The following is an 18984-nucleotide window of genomic DNA, read 5'->3' as shown; positions in this document are numbered from 1 at the left end:
GATTGTGGGTAACGTTAAGGTGGACTGGAGCAGAGAGGATTGTGGGTAACGTTAAGGTGGACTGGAGCAGAGGGGATTGTGGGTAACGTTAAGGTGGACTGGAGCAGAGAGGATTGTGGGTAACGTTAAGGTGAACTGGAGCAGAGAGGATTGTGGGTAACGTTAAGGTGGACTGGAGCAGAGAGGATTGTGGGTAACGTTAAGGTGGACTGGAGCAGAGAGGATTGTGGGTAACGTTAAGGTGGACTGGAGCAGAGAGGATTGTGGGTAACGTTAAGGTGTACTGGAGCAGAGGGGATTGTGGGTAACGTTAAGGTGGACTGGAGCAGAGGGGATTGTGGGTAACGTTAAGGTGGACTGGAGCAGAGAGGATTGTGGGTAACGTTAAGGTGGACTGGGGCAGAGAGGATTGTGGGTAACGTTAAGGTGGACTGGAGCAGAGAGGATTGTGGGTAACGTTAAGGTGGACTGGAGCAGAGAGGATTGTGGGTAACGTTAAGGTGGACTGGAGCAGAGAGGATTGTGGGTAACGTTAAGGTGGACTGGAGCAGAGAGGATTGTGGGTAAGGTTTGGTTCGTTTCAGTTTTATCAAGCTAAAATACATACGACTGGTTCACTGGTGGCCTACAACACTGAGACACTGTTAAACTGTAGGTACACTGTAAAACACTGTAGGTACACTGTAAAACACTGTAGGTACACTGTAAAACACTGTAGGTACACTGTAAAACACTGTAGGTACACCGCAAGACACTACTTTTACTGTAAAACACAAGGTACACTTTGGTTACACTGTAAAATACTGTAGTCAGTAGTGGATTTTGTTATAGGCGAAGTGGGCAGCCGCCCAGGGGGCAGTCTGTACGGGGGGCAGTCTGTACGGGGGGCAGTCTGTACGGGGAGCAGTCTGTACGGGGGCAGTCTGTACGGGGGCAGTCTGGACCGGGGCGACCAGAAGAAAACACAATTACACTGCCTCAGATAGTTTTGTGGGTACACTGGAATACAATGTAAGTATACTGTAATACAATGTAAGTATACTGTAATACAATGTAGGTATACTGTAATACAATGTAGGTTCACTGTAATACAATGTAGGTTCACTGTAATACAATGTAAGTATACTGTAATACAATGTAGGTTCACTGTAATACAATGTAGGTTCACTGTAATACAATGTAGGTTCACTGTAATACAATGTAGGTACACTATAGATATATTGTAATGCACTGGATTGGTTTCATTGTCCAAACTGGTTTGGAGCAGGGTGTCCAACATGAGGACGAAACCTGGTTCTCTGGGGCGTCTGTGTGTGTGTGTGTGTGTGTGTGGGTGTGGGTGTGGGTGTGTGTGTGTGTGTGTGTGTGTGTGAGAGGGGGGGTGTTTCCCGTCCTCCTCCTCTACCTCCATCACCACCTCTTCCTCTTGGTGCTCCACCTGCTCCTCCTCCACCTCCTCTTCCTCCTTGGTAGTTGCTTGTTTTGACATGTTTCTGCATGAGTCTCCATCAGTCTCCATCAGTCTCCATCAGTCTCCATCAGTCTCCATCACAGTCTTCATCAGTCTCCATCACAGTCTTCATCAGTCTTCATCAGTCTTCATCAGTCTTCATCACAGTCTTCATCAGTCTCCATCACAGTCTTCATCAGTCTCCATCACAGTCTTCATCACAGTCTCCATCACAGTCTTCATCACAGTCTTCATCAGTCTCCATCACAGTCTTCGTCGCCTCTCTTCAGGAAGTTGAGACGTTTTTTCAGTTTGTGAGTCACAGCAGAGATGAAGGAGTTGGACTGGAAGTCTCTGGTGTTCAGTTAACCCCCCCTATAAAGGACACATGGTACGTTCCAGTTAACTCCCCCTATAAAGAACACATGGTACGTTCCAGTTAACCCCCCCTATAAAGAACACATGGTACGTTCCAGTTAACTCCCCCTATAAAGAACACATGGTACGTTCCAGTTAACCCCCCCTATAAAGAACACATGGTACGTTCCGGTTAACTCCCCCTATAAAGAACACATGGTACGTTCCGGTTAACTCCCCCTATAAAGAACACATGGTACGTTCCGGTTAACTCCCCCTATAAAGAACACATGGTACGTTCCGGTTAACTCCCCCTATAAAGAACACATGGTACGTTCCAGTTAACTCCCCCTATAAAGAACACATGGTATGTTCCAGTTAACTCCCCCTATAAAGGACACATGGTACGTTCCAGTTAACTCCCCCTATAAAGGACACATGGTATGTTCCAGTTAACTCCCCCTATAAAGGACACATGGTATGTTCCAGTTAACTCCCCCTATAAAGGACACATGGTACGTTCCAGTTAACCCCCCCTATAAAGAACACATGGTACGTTCCGGTTAACTCCCCCTATAAAGAACACATGGTACGTTCCAGTTAACTCCCCCTATAAAGAACACATGGTATGTTCCAGTTAACTCCCCCTATAAAGGACACATGGTACGTTCCAGTTAACTCCCCCTATAAAGAACACATGGTATGTTCCAGTTAACTCCCCCTATAAAGGACACATGGTACGTTCCAGTTAACCCCCCCTATAAAGAACACATGGTACGTTCCAGTTAACTCCCCCTATAAAGAACACATGGTACGTTCCAGTTAACTCCCCCTATAAAGTACACATGGTACGTTCCAGTTAACTCCCCCTATAAAGTACACATGGTACGTTCCAGTTAACTCCCCCTATAAAGAACACATGGTACGTTCCAGTTAACTCCCCTATAAAGAACACATGGTACGTTCCAGTTAACTCCCCTATAAAGAACACATGGTACGTTCCAGTTAACTCCCCTATAAAGAACACATGGTACGTTCCAGTTAACTCCCCCTATAAAGAACACATGGTACGTTCCGGTTAACTCCCCCTATAAAGAACACATGGTACGTTCCAGTGTGTGACATCACCTGAAGCTCTGCCGATGTTGGACAACAGGTGGTCAATGTTTGGAAGGAGTTGCATGTTCAGCTGATCTTCCGGAATCTACACACACACACACACACACACACACACACACACACACACACACACACACACACACACACACACACACACACACACACACACACACACACACACACACACACACACACACACACACACACACACACACACACACACACACACACACACACACACACACACACACACACACACACACACACACACACACACACACACTTAGAGCTCCACCTGGTCATGTGGTCAATGACTCTGGTTCTGCAGCTCACCTTGTGTCGGTTCTCCAGGTTTCCTTTACCGAAGAACCAGTCGGACTGAAAGAAAGAACGGAGGAGTGTGTGTGTGTGTGTGTGTGTGTGTGTGTGTGTGTGTGTGTGTGTGTGTGTGTGTGTGTGTGTGTGTGTGTGTGTGTGTGTGTGTGTGTGTCTCACGTGCAGGATGAGCGTCTCCACTATCTGGTACCGGTCCGCCAGGTGAGTCACCATGTCCATCATGTTGTCTTCAGAGGTTCTGACCAGCGTCGGTCCGAACACCAGAGCCAAGTTCCTGGGTTCCATCTGGAGAGCAGGGGGCATGGTGACGGGTGTGGCTGAGTGACGGGTGTAGTTGTGTGACGGAGCAGAGGGTGTAGCTGGGTCACCTTGTTCTTCTCTGCGTGGTCGGCCACCTTCTTCAGGTGCTCCACCAGGAACTTCAGCGTGTGACGATAATAATCTGGAAGCTCTCGGATCTGAAAACACGTTTCAGAAAATAACGCTTCACAAACCTGAGGCGAGCAACTTTCCCCTTCCTGAGTACCAGGAACCTTCCCCCAGTACCAGGAACCTTCAGAGGAACCTTCCCCCAGTACCAGGAACCTTCAGAGGAACCTTCCCCCAGTACCAGGAACCTTCCCCCAGTACCAGGAACCTTCAGAGGAACCTTCCCCCAGTGCCAGGAACCTTCAGAGGTTCCTCCTGAAGGTTCCTCCTGACGGTTCCTCCTGATGTTTGTTTGCTGGTTCCAGGAAGGAGCAGATGTTTGCAGATGTTTTCTTCTCACCAGTGTCTTCATGGTCTTTAGCCGCTGCTCGGCGTCCTGCAGCCGGTTCGCCTCGATGAAGTCCAGGTACCGGTCTGTAGCGATAGCATGAGCATTAGCATTAGCATAAAGGCTACATAACGGCTGCAAGCATGCTGCGGTCGGGAGCAACTTGTGGAGTAACTGTAGTGGGGAGCAACTTGTGGAGTAACTGTAGTGGGGAGTAACTTGTGGAGTAACTGTAGTGGGGAGTAACTTGTGGAGTAACTGTAGTGTGGAGTAACTTGTGGAGTAACGGTAGTGGGGAGCAACTTGTGGAGTAACTGTAGTGGGGAGTAACTTGTGGAGTAACTGTAGTGGGGAGTAACTTGTGGAGTAACTGTAGTGTGGAGTAACTTGTGGAGTAACTGTAGTGGGGAGCAACTTGTGGAGTAACTGTAGTGGGGAGTAACTTGTGGAGTAACTGTAGTGGGGAGTAACTTGTGGAGTAACTGTAGTGGGGAGTAACTTGTGGAGTAACTGTAGTGTGGAGTAACTTGTGGAGTAACTGTAGTGGGGAGTAACTTGTGGAGTAACTGTAGTGGGGAGTAACTTGTGGAGTAACTGTAGTGAGGAGTAACTTGTGGAGTAACTGTAGTGGGGAGTAACTTGTGGAGTAACTGTAGTGGGGAGTAACTTGTGGAGTAACGGTAGTGGGGAGTAACTTGTGGAGTAACTGTAGTGGGGAGTAACTTGTGGAGTAACGGTAGTGGGGAGTAACTTGTGGAGTAACGGTAGTGGGGAGTAACTTGTGGAGTAACTGTAGTGGGGAGTAACTTGTGGAGTAACTGTAGTGGGGAGTAACTTGTGGAGTAACTGTAGTGGGGAGTAACTTGTGGAGTAACTGTAGTGAAGAGTAACTTGTGGAGTAACTGTAGTGAAGAGTAACTTGTGGAGTAACTGTAGTGGGGAGTAACTTGTGGAGTAACTGTAGTGAGGAGTAACTTGTGGAGTAACGGTAGTGGGGAGTAACGGTAGTGGGGAGTAACTTGTGGAGTAACTGTAGTGGGGAGTAACTTGTGGAGTAACGGTAGTGGGGAGTAACTTGTGGAGTAACGGTAGTGGGGAGTAACTTGTGGAGTAACTGTAGTGGGGAGTAACTTGTGGAGTAACTGTAGTGGGGAGTAACTTGTGGAGTAACTGTAGTGGGGAGTAACTTGTGGAGTAACTGTAGTGGGGAGTAACTTGTGGAGTAACTGTAGTGGGGAGTAACTTGTGGAGTAACTGTAGTGAAGAGTAACTTGTGGAGTAACTGTAGTGAAGAGTAACTTGTGGAGTAACTGTAGTGGGGAGTAACTTGTGGAGTAACTGTAGTGAGGAGTAACTTGTGGAGTAACTTGTGGAGTAACGGTAGTGGGGAGTAACTTGTGGAGTAACTGTATTGGGGAGTAACTTGTGGAGTAACGGTAGTGGGGAGTAACTTGTGGAGTAACGGTAGTGGGGAGTAACTTGTGGAGTAACGGTAGTGGGGAGTAACTTGTGGAGTAACTGTAGTGGGGAGTAACTTGTGGAGTAACTGTAGTGGGGAGTAACTTGTGGAGTAACTGTAGTGGGGAGTAACTTGCAGTAACTTGTAACGTCAGCAGCTGCTGGTGAAGACGCAGATGTTTTGCTCACCGTCGGTAAAAAGAGGCTCCGGAAGTTTCCTGAAGAAGTTTTTCAACAAGCTGCTGATGACGTTCAGGTCCTGACAACGCTGGGAAGACAAGAACACCGGCTCGTCAACACACACTGCAGGACGTCATGAGGTCATGAGGACACGAGGACACGAGGACAAAAGAGAATGGCGAGGACATGAGAAGATGCTCACCTCCTCAGCAGTGTTGATGTCCAGGCCTCTGTTGAGATGCTCCTGCAGGTTGGACACCATGGCGTTGTTCCCTGGAACTCTGTAGATCCCCTGGTACTCCAGACCGGAGGCCTCCACCACCGCACAGCACATCTCCACCACCAGGGGGACACACTGCAGGGGGGGAGGGGTCTCAGTCTCATCACCGTTTCTCATCTCTCTCTCTCTCTCTCAGGGCGGAGCTTCACCTTGTGTTGGACGGCAGGTTGACACTCCTCCAGTCTCACGCCGAAAGCTTTGGGACTTCCTGTCTTCTTGTTCTTCTTCACGAGGCTCCACCCATCTTGTTTCTCGTCTCAAAACAAACATTGTTTACTTCAACACCATCTCATCACCACGTTTAAATAAACAGGAAGTCCTTTGAATTACAAACAGGAAGTCGTTTAGATAATCAGGAAGTCGTTTAGATAAACAGGAAGTCATTTGAATTACAAACAGGAAGTCATTTGAACTACAAACAGGAAGTTGTTTAAATAAACAGGAAGTCATTTGAATTACAAACAGGAAGTCGTTTAAATAAACAGGAAGTCGTTTAAATAAACAGGAAGTCATTTGTATTACAAACAGGAAGTCATTTGAATTACAAACAGGAACATGCCTAAATATATTTACATCCACGTATTGATATGATTGTTGGTCGATCTCACGCTATGTTCTCCAATCTTATGTCAGGATTTTGAAATATTTCCCATCAATTGAACGACGATCAATATTTCTGAGCAGGAGTCGTTTGTAAGAAGCAGCGTTCGTCGGTCTGATTACTTCCTGTTACTGCACATCACTTCCTGATACCTCACATCACTTCCTGTTACTGCACATCACTTCCTGTTACGTCACATCACTTCCTGTTACGTCACATCACTTCACATGACTTCCTGCTACGTCACATCACTTCCTGTTACTTCACATCACTTCCTGTTACCTCATCACTTCCTGTTACCTCATCACTTCCTGTTACGTCACATCACTTCCTGCTACCTCATCACTTCCTGTTACTTCACATCACTTCCTGTTACCTCACATCACTTCCTGTTACGTCCCATCACTTCCTGTTACGTCACATCACTTCCTGTTACGTCACATCACTTCCTCCAAAATGTCTCTGAAAGTGAGTGAGAACCATTGGACTCAATCGAGACGAGCCTCACCACATCTGGAGCCTCGTTTCACCGAGCTCGTCTGGAGGAAGGGCGGCATCATCATCATCACCCGGGGGGTGGAGTCCGGCCGGTTTCCTGTCAGACTGCGCACACACACACACACACACACACACACACACACACACACACACACACACACACACACACACACACACACACACACACACACACTACAGTGAGAGTCCTGAAGGAGCGAAATGATCAATTAATCAATCCACTTTTTTCATCTAGCACTTTTTAGACTATTAGTCCGTCAGACATGAGAACCATCAGCACCCAGAATGTGCTGCCCCCTGGAGGCTCCTCGGTTTTCTACAGAACACTCGGTTCTCAGTGGTCCAGGTGAACCAGTCTGCTCACCTGTACTTCCTGTCCTTCAACTTCCTGTTGATGAGCGAGTCTCTGGAGGCGCCGACCACCTGAAGCAAGCAGAGTGAGTTTAGAGAGCGAGGGCGGCGATCTCACCTCACCAGGTGGCAGCGGTCCCACCTCACCAGGTGGTGATGGTCCCACCGCACCAGGTGGCGGCGGTCTCACCTCACCAGGTGGTGATGGTCCCACCGCACCAGGTGGCGGCGGTCCCACCGCACCAGGTGGCGGCGGTCTCACCTCACCAGGTGGTGATGGTCTCACCTCACCAGGTGGTGGCAGTCTCACCTCGCCGTCTGTCCTGCTGGCGTCCCCGATGCCTTTGAGCCACGCCAACATGTCGTCGTTATCCTCGGCCTGCAGCAGGAACTCGGTGGTGTCCTGCGTGGTCAACCGTAGTGCGTGCTTCCTCTTGGTGGCGGCGTAGGCCACGCCCACCAGGCAGCCACGCACGCTGACGGGGGAGTGCTGGTCCTGGCTGGGCCCCGCCCCCGGCCCCTGAAGCAACGCCTCCCGCTTATCTCTGTACAGGAAGAGCCAATGGGAACGCAGCACGCAGAACGCACGTTTCCACGGTCGCATGCCGCCGCCCACTTTCTGCAAAACAGGAAGAACAAATGACAGTGACGAGTGAGAGAGGGTGAGTACTTGGTGAGTTCGTACTTGGTGAGTTCGTACTTGGTGAGTTCATACTTGGTGAGTTCGTACTTGCTAAGTATGTACTTGGTTAGTATGTACTTGTGAGTATGTACTTGGTGAGTTTGTACTTGGTGAGTACTTGCGTACTGGGAGTTGAGGAGGAGCCTGGGTCGTACCTTGCCCCTCTCGGTGAGGACCTTGTAGTGCAGCCAGCCGTCCCGCCGGACGTCGCTGACGCCGCCGCCCACCTCGGAGGTGGAGTGGCGTTTGGACCGCGGCTCGTCGTTCGCCACTCGCAGACTGTCCAGAGACTGAAAACGTCAACGACACGTTAGACCTTCGTAAACCGGAACACTCAAGTTACAGGCAGAACAGAAGGTTGGCGAGTGTCACGGCCATTTCCTGGACGATACGTCACACTTTAGTTGTTTGGACGCTCATGTCACTGTTGGGCGGTAGAGTACAAACCACCAGTGGCCACTAGGTGTCAGTGTGTGACCACAGGACGTTGCTACAACAGAATTACCGCACCACCGCATTAAAGCACTGAATGAAATGATAGAAGAGACACAAACAGACCCAGACCATATTTGACCCATCATACTTTGTTACTCTGTATTATAGCGATTGTTACTTGGTGTTATACTCTGATTGTTACTTCGTTCTGTCACTATGATCCTTCACCACCTGTTTCACAGTAACACAAAGTTCGACTCACCCCATCAGTGAAAAAGCTTCGGACCCGTCTTGGTAGTTTTCTGTGGAAAAACACAAACGAGACAAAATTGTGAAGAAAAAGTCATAATATCAAGAAAAGTTTTGAAAAAGAAACTTTCAAAAGAATTAAAGCTGCAAGCAGTCTTGGTGGGGACCACAGTGATCGGCCCAATCATTTCCTCTGGACCATTTAAATATTGATCACATATACATTTTGAAGGTTTGAACAAAAAAAAAGAGGAGGGAGGACGACGGCTAATAAAAACAAAACAGTGCGACTAATCAAGAAAGTGATCTAGATTATTGAGCGGGAGCATCTCCTCTGGCATTTAATAGTATTTTGGAGCCGATACAATATTCGCCCACAGAGGAGGTAGCATTTGCACACCTTACTTTGAAAGGCAAATTGCAGACTTTCTGTTGGATATAGGTCTATGGTATCAGTGATTTGTAGGTATTGATGAGATGAAGTGAGTCAGTGAGTCAGTGAGTCTGAACGACTGAACGAAGATTAAAACGTACGAGAAAATACGGCTTTCCTCCCTGAACGAATTCAGACCTTCGTCACACGACTTGGAGCGCTCAGGGGCGACGGCCAGCAGGTAGGACGAGCGACGAGCTTTAATGCTGCCTGGGGAGACAGAGTCAGAGAAGAGTCAGAGAAGAGTCACAGCACTGGTCAGAGAGGAACCAGGAACTTGCAACTCGGAACTCGGAACCGTGAGCTGCAAGTTACTAACCGATGAAGGGTATGGAGGACAGCGAGTCCAGCGCCTGCTGCGCCAGGCTCCCACTGGCTCTGCGGGCGACGCCGGGTCCCCTGGGGTCGGGGGAGGATGTCCATCTGCGGGGCTGCGTTTGCCTCAGGACCACCCCGGGGGACAGGAGGTCTCGGTCCTCCTCTGGTGCAGACAGGGCGGGGGTGGACTGTGGGCGGGGCCCCGCCTCCTGGTGTGCGCTGGTGCTGCGGTCCCTGGGGGACTGGTGGAGGTGGTGGCTGGTTCTGGGGGAGAAACAGGGGCTGTGGCTTCTGGAGCCCAGCAGCTCGTCCTCCTTCACACACCTGGTCTGAGGTTCCGCCACCTGCCGCTCCAGCTGCCCCACCTGCTCCAGCTGCCCCGGTCGCTCCAGCTGCCCTACCTGCCCCACCTGCTCTGGCCGCTCCAGCTGCCCCACCTGCTCCAGCTGTCCAAGTCGCTCCAGCTGCCCCACCTGCCCCACCTGCCCCACCTGGCCCGGCCGCCCCGGAGGCTCCAGGTGCTCCAGGTGCCCTGGGTTCTCTGATTTCCTCAGCTTCTGGCCACCGGGTGGCGCTGTGGAGGCTCCACCAGGTGGCATTGTGGAGGCTCCACCAGGTGGCGCTGTGGAGCCTCCACCTGCAGCATCATGTGGACTCTGGGAAGCGAGTTGGCGGTGAGGACGGACCAGGGCTGAGGCCCGTGCCAGCGTCTCCACCGAACGGCCGTAGTTGTGCTGGTACTCTGCGTAGGCCGCCAGCAAGCCCTCCGAGCACGAGCCGCTTCCTGCCCAGGCCCCGAGCCAGTGAGAGTCGTGGGCGGCGGCGGCGGCCCGGTGGTGGTTCAGGAGCGCTTCTCTCCGGTGCTGCTCTGCAGGGGTTGAGACCGCCGGGGGTCCGGGACCCAGCGCCAGACCCAGTCCCAGCTCCATCAAGTGGTCCTGAGAGACGCTGCGGTGTCGAGGGGACATGTGCTCGGCGGCCTGCGCCTGGCTGTAGTACCAGTCCGACAGCACCTGGTGGCGCAGGTCGCCACCCGCCCCTCCGTGGCGGCGGCAGCGTGGCGCATGTGACGGCCGCGTCGTGGTTCGTAAAGTGAAAATCCAGCGCGCTGAGGGCCGACGAGGACCGTAGCCGATGCCAGCCGGGGGCCGGGCTAGGGCCCTGGGCGGGGGCCAAGGCGGAGGGCCGGTTGTCCAGGGGCGGGGAGGCGGTGCCCACTCGGCACTGCCAGTTGTCCAGGGAGCTTGGGGGGGCGTGACCCGGCTGTGGGGGGGTAGCGCCTGATCGGCACTGCGAGTTGTCCAGGGGACTTGAGGGGGCGGGGCCGGACCTTGAAGGGGAGTAGCAGAGGGGCCGGGGCTCGGGGAGGAGCCGGGCCTCGGCCCTGTCCGGCTCGCTGTCCTGCAGGTAGACGTCCTGAGAGAAGACCTGGGGACAGGAGAGACCAGGGGCCATCAGTGACCCTCGCTGCCTCCGACTTCTGTCCACCAACATTAAACAATCTGTCAGAGACGAGCGTCCAGAATGGAATCAACAGTCCATCGATCAATCACGACGATCAGACCGAACCAATCAATAATGTCGGTAGAAATTCTGCTGCTGGGCGAAGGAAACCCGTCTGACGCTAACGGCTCGTTTCTCTGTGAGCTTCATGAGTTTGGTTTTGAATAATTATTGATCAGAATCAGAAGAATATGAAGTACGTTATTGATTCACTGTGTCGGTGGAGAACAAATGCAGAGCTTCAATCACGACATGGCTACAGTTGCAAGCAAGCTAAGTCGCTACCAAGCTACAGTCGCTACCAAGCTACAGTCGCTACAAACCTAGTTGCTAGCAAGCTACAGTCGCTACCAGGCTACAGTCGCTACCAAGCTATAGTCGCTACAGGCTACAGTCGCAACCAAGCTACAGTTGCTACAGTCTACAGTCACAACCAACCTACAGTCGCTACAGGCTACAGTCGCTACAGGCTACAGTCACAACCAAGCTACAGTTGCTACAGTCTACAGTCACAACCAAGCTACAGTCACTACCAAGCTACAGTCACTACCAAGCTACAGTCACTACCAAGCTACAGTCGCTAGCAAGCTACAGTCACAACCAAGCTAGAGTCGCTAGCAAGCTACAGTAACTACCAGGCTACAGTCGCTACCAAGCTACAGTCACTACCAGGCTACAGTCGCTAGCAGGCTACAGTCACTACCAGGCTACAGTCGCTACCAGGCTACAGTCGCTAGCAGGCTACAGTCACTACCAGGCTACAGTCGCTACCAGGCTACAGTCGCTACAGGCTACAGTCGTCCTGTTCCTGCGGCGCCTTCTCTCCACTGCCCCCTGCTGAGAGTTGCTGTCCCGTAGTTTGTAAGCAGTGAAGCAGAATCTAAACTTCAGCTGATGGAGAAGAAAGAAGTTGATACCAACAGTCACCAGCTGCAACACGTCCTCGTCCTTCTGCATCACGGAGAGTTCCAGAACGTCCCCACTGCAGGACAGACACAAGACACACCACCCAGAGGTGAGGCAAGGTCCTCCACCTCCTGACTTCGCTGAGCAAACTGAAAGGTGGAGGAGCTCCTGAAGGGTGGAGGAGCTCCTCCACCTCCTGACTTTGCAGCAGGATGGATGAAGGAGACTCACCTGTTCTGGATGAGAGCGATCACCTGGGAGTAGCTCCGCCCCAAAACGCTGTGCCCATTCACCTGCACCAGTCTGTCTCCTGCACACACACACACACACACACACACACACACACACGCACACACACACACACACACACTATCATTAGCATTAGCACATTGGTTGTAATTCACATTTGTGGGAGGAGTTAGCACAAGCCTCTAACACCAGATTATAGAGCATCTTCCTCCTCTAACACCAGATTATAGAGCATCTTCCTCCTCTAACACCAGATTATAGAGCATCTTCATCCTCTAACATCAGATTATAGAGCATCTTCCTCCTCTAACACCAGATTATAGAGCATCTTCCTCCTCTAACACCAGATTATAGAGCATCTTCCTCCTGTGACATCACACTGTACCTGGACACAGTCCAGCTTGGTGGGCGGGGCTCTGTTCCTTCACGCTCTTCACAAAGATGGTGTCCATCGGCTCCAGGCGCCGCCGCTGAGCACCTGCTGAACCAATCAGAGACCGTCGTCTTCAAACCAGCTGCACCTCTACTGGGGCTGGACCTGGACCTGGACCTGGACCTGGACCAGGACCAGGACCAGGACCTGGTCTGCACTAGAATTCATATTTGGTTTGATTTTCTAAACAATGAAGAGCAAAACGTCTCACCTTTTCCAGCAGCGTTTCCATTTTCTTCATCCTGAAACAGTGAAACAGTGAAAGACTGAAACATGGAGACAGTAGAGTAACTGACAGTAGAGTAACTGACAGGAGACAGTAGAGTAACTGACAGGAGAGTGACTGACAGGAGACAGTAGAGTAACTGACAGTAGAGTAACTGACAGGAGACAGTAGAGTAACTGACAGTAGAGTGACTGACAGGAGACAGTAGAGTGACTGACAGGAGACAGTAGAGTAACTGACAGAGTGAATGACAGGAGACAGTAGAGTAACTGACAGGAGACAGTAGAGTGACTGACAGGAGACAGTAGAGTAACTGACAGTAGAGTGACTGACAGGAGACAGTAGAGTAACTGACAGTAGAGTGACTGACAGGAGACAGTAGAGTAACTGACAGAGTGAATGACAGGAGACAGTAGAGTAACTGACAGGAGACAGTAGAGTGACTGACAGGAGACAGTAGAGTAACTGACAGTAGAGTGAATGACAGGAGACAGTAGAGTAACTGACAGTAGAGTGAATGACAGGAGACAGTAGAGTAACTGACAGGAGACAGTAGAGTGACTGACAGGAGACAGTAGAGTGACTGACAGGAGACAGTAGAGTAACTGACAGTAGAGTGAATGACAGGAGACAGTAGAGTAACTGACAGGAGACAGTAGAGTGACTGACAGGAGACAGTAGAGTAACTGACAGTAGAGTGAATGACAGGAGACAGTAGAGTAACTGACAGGAGACAGTAGAGTAACTGACAGGAGACAGTAGAGTGACTGACAGGAGACAGTAGAGTGACTGACAGGAGACAGTAGAGTGACTGACGGGAGGTCAAGGTCCCAGCGGAGCAGCAGGTTACCTTCAGGCTGTTCAGAGTCGACTCTGGTGGGAAAATGATGAAGTGACGTAGCGTGAAGCCGAATCCCTGAGCGTTCTTGTGGAGGAACATGGTGATTGGTCGGTGGCAGGACACGCCCTCCACCTGACTGGACCGCGGCCGGCGCCGGCTGTCCTTGGTGGACACCATGACGTCCCTCCGCCCTTCAACCTGGAGACACAAGGGGCTCCAGTGAGCAGCAGAACCACTGTCCTCTACCTCTGGCATGGCAGGACCAGAACCGTGTCTCTACTGGGACTGTGTCTCTACTGTGACTGTGTCTCTACTGGAACCGTGTCTCTACTGGGACCATGTCTCAACTGGAACCATGTCTCTACTGGAACCGTGTCTCTACTGGAACCGTGTCTCTACTGGAACCGTGTCTCTACTGGGACCATGTCTATACTGGAACCATGTCTCTACTGGAACCGTGTCTCTACTGGAACCGTGTCTCTACTGGAACCGTGTCTCTACTGGGACCGTGTCTCTACTGGGACTGTGTCTCTACTAGAACTATGTCTCTACTGGAACCATGTCTCTACTGGGACTGTGTCTCTACTAGAACTATGTCTCTACTGGGACCGTGTCTCTACTGGGACCGTGTCTCTACTAGAACTATGTCTCTACTAGAACTATGTCTCTACTAGAACTATGTCTCTACTGGGACCGTGTCTCTACTGGGACCGTGTCTCTACTAGAACCATGTCTCTACTAGAACCATGTCTCTACTAGAAGTGTGTCTCTACTGGGACAGTGTCTCAGGAAGACATATTCTGATACATTGTGACTGTTCTGACTGTCTGACCCTGTCAGGCTACACTACCACCACACACACACACACACACACACACACACACACACACACACCTCCAGGAACCTCAGTATACGGGTGGAGCGTCAGTCTCTCCACATCTCTTCATCCCTCCAGCTAACAGGCAGCCTCAGTGCTGCATTATATAACACACACGCACATACACACACACACACGCACACACATACACACACACACACATGCACACACACACACGTACACACACACACACACACACACGTACACACACACACACGTACACACACACACACACACACATGACCTCGGTTGATTCATGTTAGCGTTAATAAAAGCTCTATATTTGGTTGTCTGTTCTCTGTGGTGGAGGAGAAGAAGAAGAAGAAGAAGAAGAAGAAGAAGAAGAAGAAGAAGAAGAAGAAGAAGAAGAAGAAGAAGAAGAAGAAGAAGAAGAAGAAGAAGAAGAAGAAGAAGAAGAAGAAGAGCAGTAAGGGGGCGGAGCAATCAATCAATCAATTAATCAATCAATCAAAGCTCCTCCGCATACATTGACTCTGCTGCAGCCTCACTTCCTCCCTGCTGCAGCCTCACTTCCTCCCTGCTGCAGCCTCACTTCCTCCCTGCTGCAGCCTCACTTCCTCCCTGCTGCAGCCTCACTTCCTCCCTGCTGCTGAGGCCACTTTCATTCACACTACCTGGAATCTGAAACACTTCATTTCTCTCCGTTTGGCTTCTTTCACACAAAAACCAGCTGCGACTCTCCACAAACCAGGAACCCTGGAAACTGTGGATAAACTCTGTTTGCATCTAAAGGAGGTGAGCAGGATGTTGACGGCTAGTTTTTTCTTCCAGGATTCTGATTGGCCACCAGGGCTTGATGCTTCCTGCTCCACTGCCCCCTACAGGCCCGGCTGCTCATAGCAGCTCTGAACCGGCTGTGTGCATGAAGATTGTTGTTAAATGAGAGGGAAATATTGGTTTTTTGGTTGTTTTTTTTTAAACGTGACTGAAGATCTGGATCAGGCCTCCTGTATCATGCAAGCTCAGGAGCATTAGCATTAGCATTAGCATTAGCAGTGAATGTCGGCCGACAGAAGCAGCATCATGCTAGTTTGAGGTCCTGCAGCGTCTCGTCACTGAAACCAACTTCCTGCTGTTTCAGCGTCACCGCATTGGTTCTGCAGGTGGAGGAGGTGGAGGAGGGTGGGGGCGGCTCCAGGGGTTGGCTGTAGTTACCCAGGACGGGCGGTGGCGCCGGGCGAGCCGCCAGGAGCTCGGTCTCCTCGGGGAGGCGACGGGCAGCGGGCGAGGACACGCCCCCCTCAGCACGGCCAACCAGATGCAGCGAGGCTCCGCGTCGCCACAGTCCACGCCCACCGAGTACTGGAAGCACCAGCGGTGACCCGACGGCGCCGGGGCTCCACCCGACACCCGGAGCATCGCAGCGCCGCCCTGGAGGACGCTCAGGGTCCTGCAGCAGCCGGCAGCGTCCAGAGGAAGGTTCTACACTGCAGCTCCACCGAGAGACTCCATCTGAACCTCCACCTTCTGGTCCTCATGTCCTACTGCATGGACCGGGTCTTCTTCGTGGACCAGGTCTTCCTCATGGACCGGGTCTTCTTCGTGGACCAGGTCTTCTTCGTGGACCAGGTCTTCTTCATGGACCAGGTCTTCCTCCCATCGTGGGAAACCACATCAGGAACATCACCAGCTTAAAACCACTATCATCACCCAGGATGGCTGCTTGGAGACTGACCTGGAGGAGCAGCAGGAGGAGCAGCTGACCTGGAGGAGGAGCAGCTGACCTGGAGGAGGAGCAGCTGACCTGGAGGAGCAGCAGGAGGAGCAGCTGAGCAGGAGGAGGAGCAGCTGAGCAGGAGGAGCAGCTGAGCAGGAGGAGCAGCCAGGAACCATCAGAGGAGAGATCCAGTCACTTCCTGTCCAGCCTGCTTCTCTGGAGCAGCGCTGACTGTGTCTGATTATCGTTACTGCTGCTGTCCTCCTCTTCCTCCTCTTCCTCCTCTTCCCTCCACTCACTGAGTCAGTCTCTCTCTCTCTCTCTCTCTCTCTCTCTGTCACGTCCCCTCACATCAACGTAGAGGCTGATGCTGCAGTTGGAGCTCCACAACTGACGGAGGTCAGCAGCTCCACAACTGATGGAGGTCAGCAGCTCCACAACTGACGGAGGTCAGCAGCTCCACAACTGACGGAGGTCAGCAGCTCCACAACTGATGGAGGTCAGCAGCTCCACAACTGATGGAGGTGAGAAAAGAACTGACGGAGGTGAGGAAGAAACTGACGGAGGTGAGGAAACAACTGACGGAGGTGAGGAACCAACAACAGACCAGCAGGTTCCCACAGTACAGACCGTCTGTGGCCACCAGGGGTCAGTGTTCGCTGGAGACGCTGGAAACAATCAACAACTTCTTTTGAGAAGGAGAAGCAGGGCGAGTGACAGGAAGTGAGGGACACCTCCACCCACACCACCCACTGACCGTGACAGGAAGTGAGGGACACCTCCACCCACACCACCCACTAACCGACATACCCCACCTCTCCATCACCTCCACCACCTCTCCATCACCTCCACCACCTCTCCATCGACTGTCCGACGCCTCATTCAGGTGAAACTCCTGATCCTGTCAGGACTTGAGCTTCGTACCAAACTTGTGGATTTTCAGTGTAAAAGCACCTTCAACAACCGGCGACTTGCTTTTCTGCTCGTGACTCAAAACTTCACCAACCATATTTATCATTTTCTATTGAACTCAGCAAATGGGGGTGCCATGAAACCAGTGATGATGATGATGATGATGACGATGACGATGATGGTGTATGGAGGTTGGAGGACCTGACGGTGCAGCTGGAGCAGAGGACTGACAGAAACAGACGAGCCGCATAATTTGACCTATTTTTTTGTCGACTGTGAAAAAAGGACTAAAAATAACCGAGGAACCATTTTGATGTTTTATCTTGGAAAGTTGCAGCTGCTGCCGTTTGGAGAGACACACTGTGAGGCAGCAACGTAGGGACACTGTAGGACAACGTAGGACACTGTAGGACACTGTAGGAAACTGTAGGGACACTGTAGGACACCGTAGGAAACTGTAGGACACTGCAGGACACTGTAGAACACTGTAGAACACTGCAGGACACTGTAGGGACACCGTAGGACACGGTAGGGACGGTAACATCTCAGCCCCGGTAGAGTGAAGTCCCTCTGAAACACCTGAATGTCCAGATGGCTCCAGGTCCTCCAGGTCCTCCAGGTCCTCCAGGACCCGAGCAGAGACCTCTGGTCTCAAGCTCCTGAGCTTATAAGGCAAAAGGAGCCTGCTCTGCTGAACACACACACACACACACACACACACACACACACACACACACACACACACACACACACACACACACACAGCTGCGGCTCATTTGCTGCCATCATTATTTCAATTGTCCAAACTATCTATCCATCTATCTGTCTAGTCCCATGAAAGTGCTCACACAGCCAGCTTGACCTTTGACCTTTGACCCCGGGACGTTTGTCTCAGGGGGGAAACTTTAGTTTGAACCTTTTTAACAACAGAAAACAAGATTCTAACTTTCAGCCAGATGTGAACTTGTTCATCACAGCTGGAGCAGCAGGACAGCTCTGGAATGACTGCAGGGAGAAGAAGCAGCAGAAGGAGGAGGAGGAGAAGAAGAAGAAGAAGAAGAAGCAGCAGAAGGAGGAGGAGAAGAAGAAGAAGAAGAAGAAGAAGCAGCAGAAGGAGGAGGAGAAGAAGAAGTAGAAGCAGCAGAAGAAGAAGAAGAAGAAGAAGCAGCAGAAGGAGGAGGAGAAGAAGCAGAAGAAGAAGAAGCAGCAGAAGAAGAAGAAGAAGCAGGAGGAGGAGAAGAAGAAGAAGCAGCAGGAGGAGGAGAAGAAGCAGCAGAAGAAGAAGCAGCAGAAGAAGAAGAAGCAGCAGAAGGAGGAGGAGAAGAAGCAGCAGAAGAAGAAGCAGCAGAAGAAGAAGAAGCAGAAGGAGGAGGAGAAGAAGCAGCAGAAGAAGAAGAAGCAGCAGCAGGAGGAGGAGAAGAAGAAGAAGAAGAAGCAGCAGAAGGAGGAGAAGAAGAAGAAGAAGAAGCAGCAGCAGAAGAAGAAGCAGCAGAAGGAGGAGGAGAAGAAGAAGCAGCAGAAGGAGGAGAAGAAGAAGAAGAAGAAGAAGAAGCAGCAGCAGCAGTGAGACTCACCTCGGGCTCAGAGAGGGGGGGGGTCCCAACCAGACAGAAAGAAACTCCATTCATTGATCAGTCCACACAGAGAGACGTGACCCCCCAGGAGAGACGCTGCTACGCTACACGCTGGACTCAGCGGACGGAGCTGACGGAGCGGACGGAGGTGACGGAGCGGACGGCATGACGGTTCGTCAGCGAGGCGCTCCGCTCCTGACCACTGCTGATCTCCTCCACCCTCCCTTTGCTCCTCCCCCTCCTCCACCGTGCCGTCGCCCTTC

General features: G+C 51.5%; 1 protein-coding gene across 1 annotated transcript; it reads right to left on the bottom strand.

Moving 5' to 3' along the window:
* Positions 1-400: 400 nt before the first annotated feature.
* LOC308145482 (rho GTPase-activating protein 23-like) lies at positions 401-18931 on the bottom strand. Its single transcript, XM_080516938.1, is given in 23 exon segments — positions 401-1825; positions 2936-3011; positions 3260-3304; positions 3422-3547; positions 3631-3720; positions 4032-4105; positions 5667-5745; positions 5860-6012; positions 6087-6193; positions 7047-7141; positions 7419-7477; positions 7716-8024; positions 8243-8377; positions 8785-8824; positions 9306-9414; positions 9524-10560; positions 10562-10950; positions 11947-12007; positions 12163-12241; positions 12566-12661; positions 12825-12855; positions 13690-13878; positions 18722-18931. Coding segments are annotated over 23 exon segments (3447 nt in total). The 5' UTR covers positions 18776-18931; the 3' UTR covers positions 401-1811.
* Between the last annotated feature and the right edge of the window lie 53 nt (positions 18932-18984).

This window comes from Blennius ocellaris (assembly GCF_963422515.1).
Source record: "Blennius ocellaris genome assembly, chromosome: 21".
Taxonomy (NCBI): domain Eukaryota; kingdom Metazoa; phylum Chordata; class Actinopteri; order Blenniiformes; family Blenniidae; genus Blennius; species Blennius ocellaris.
Note: the sequence above shows the minus strand (reverse complement) of the source record. Positions and strands in the feature narration are given on the sequence as shown.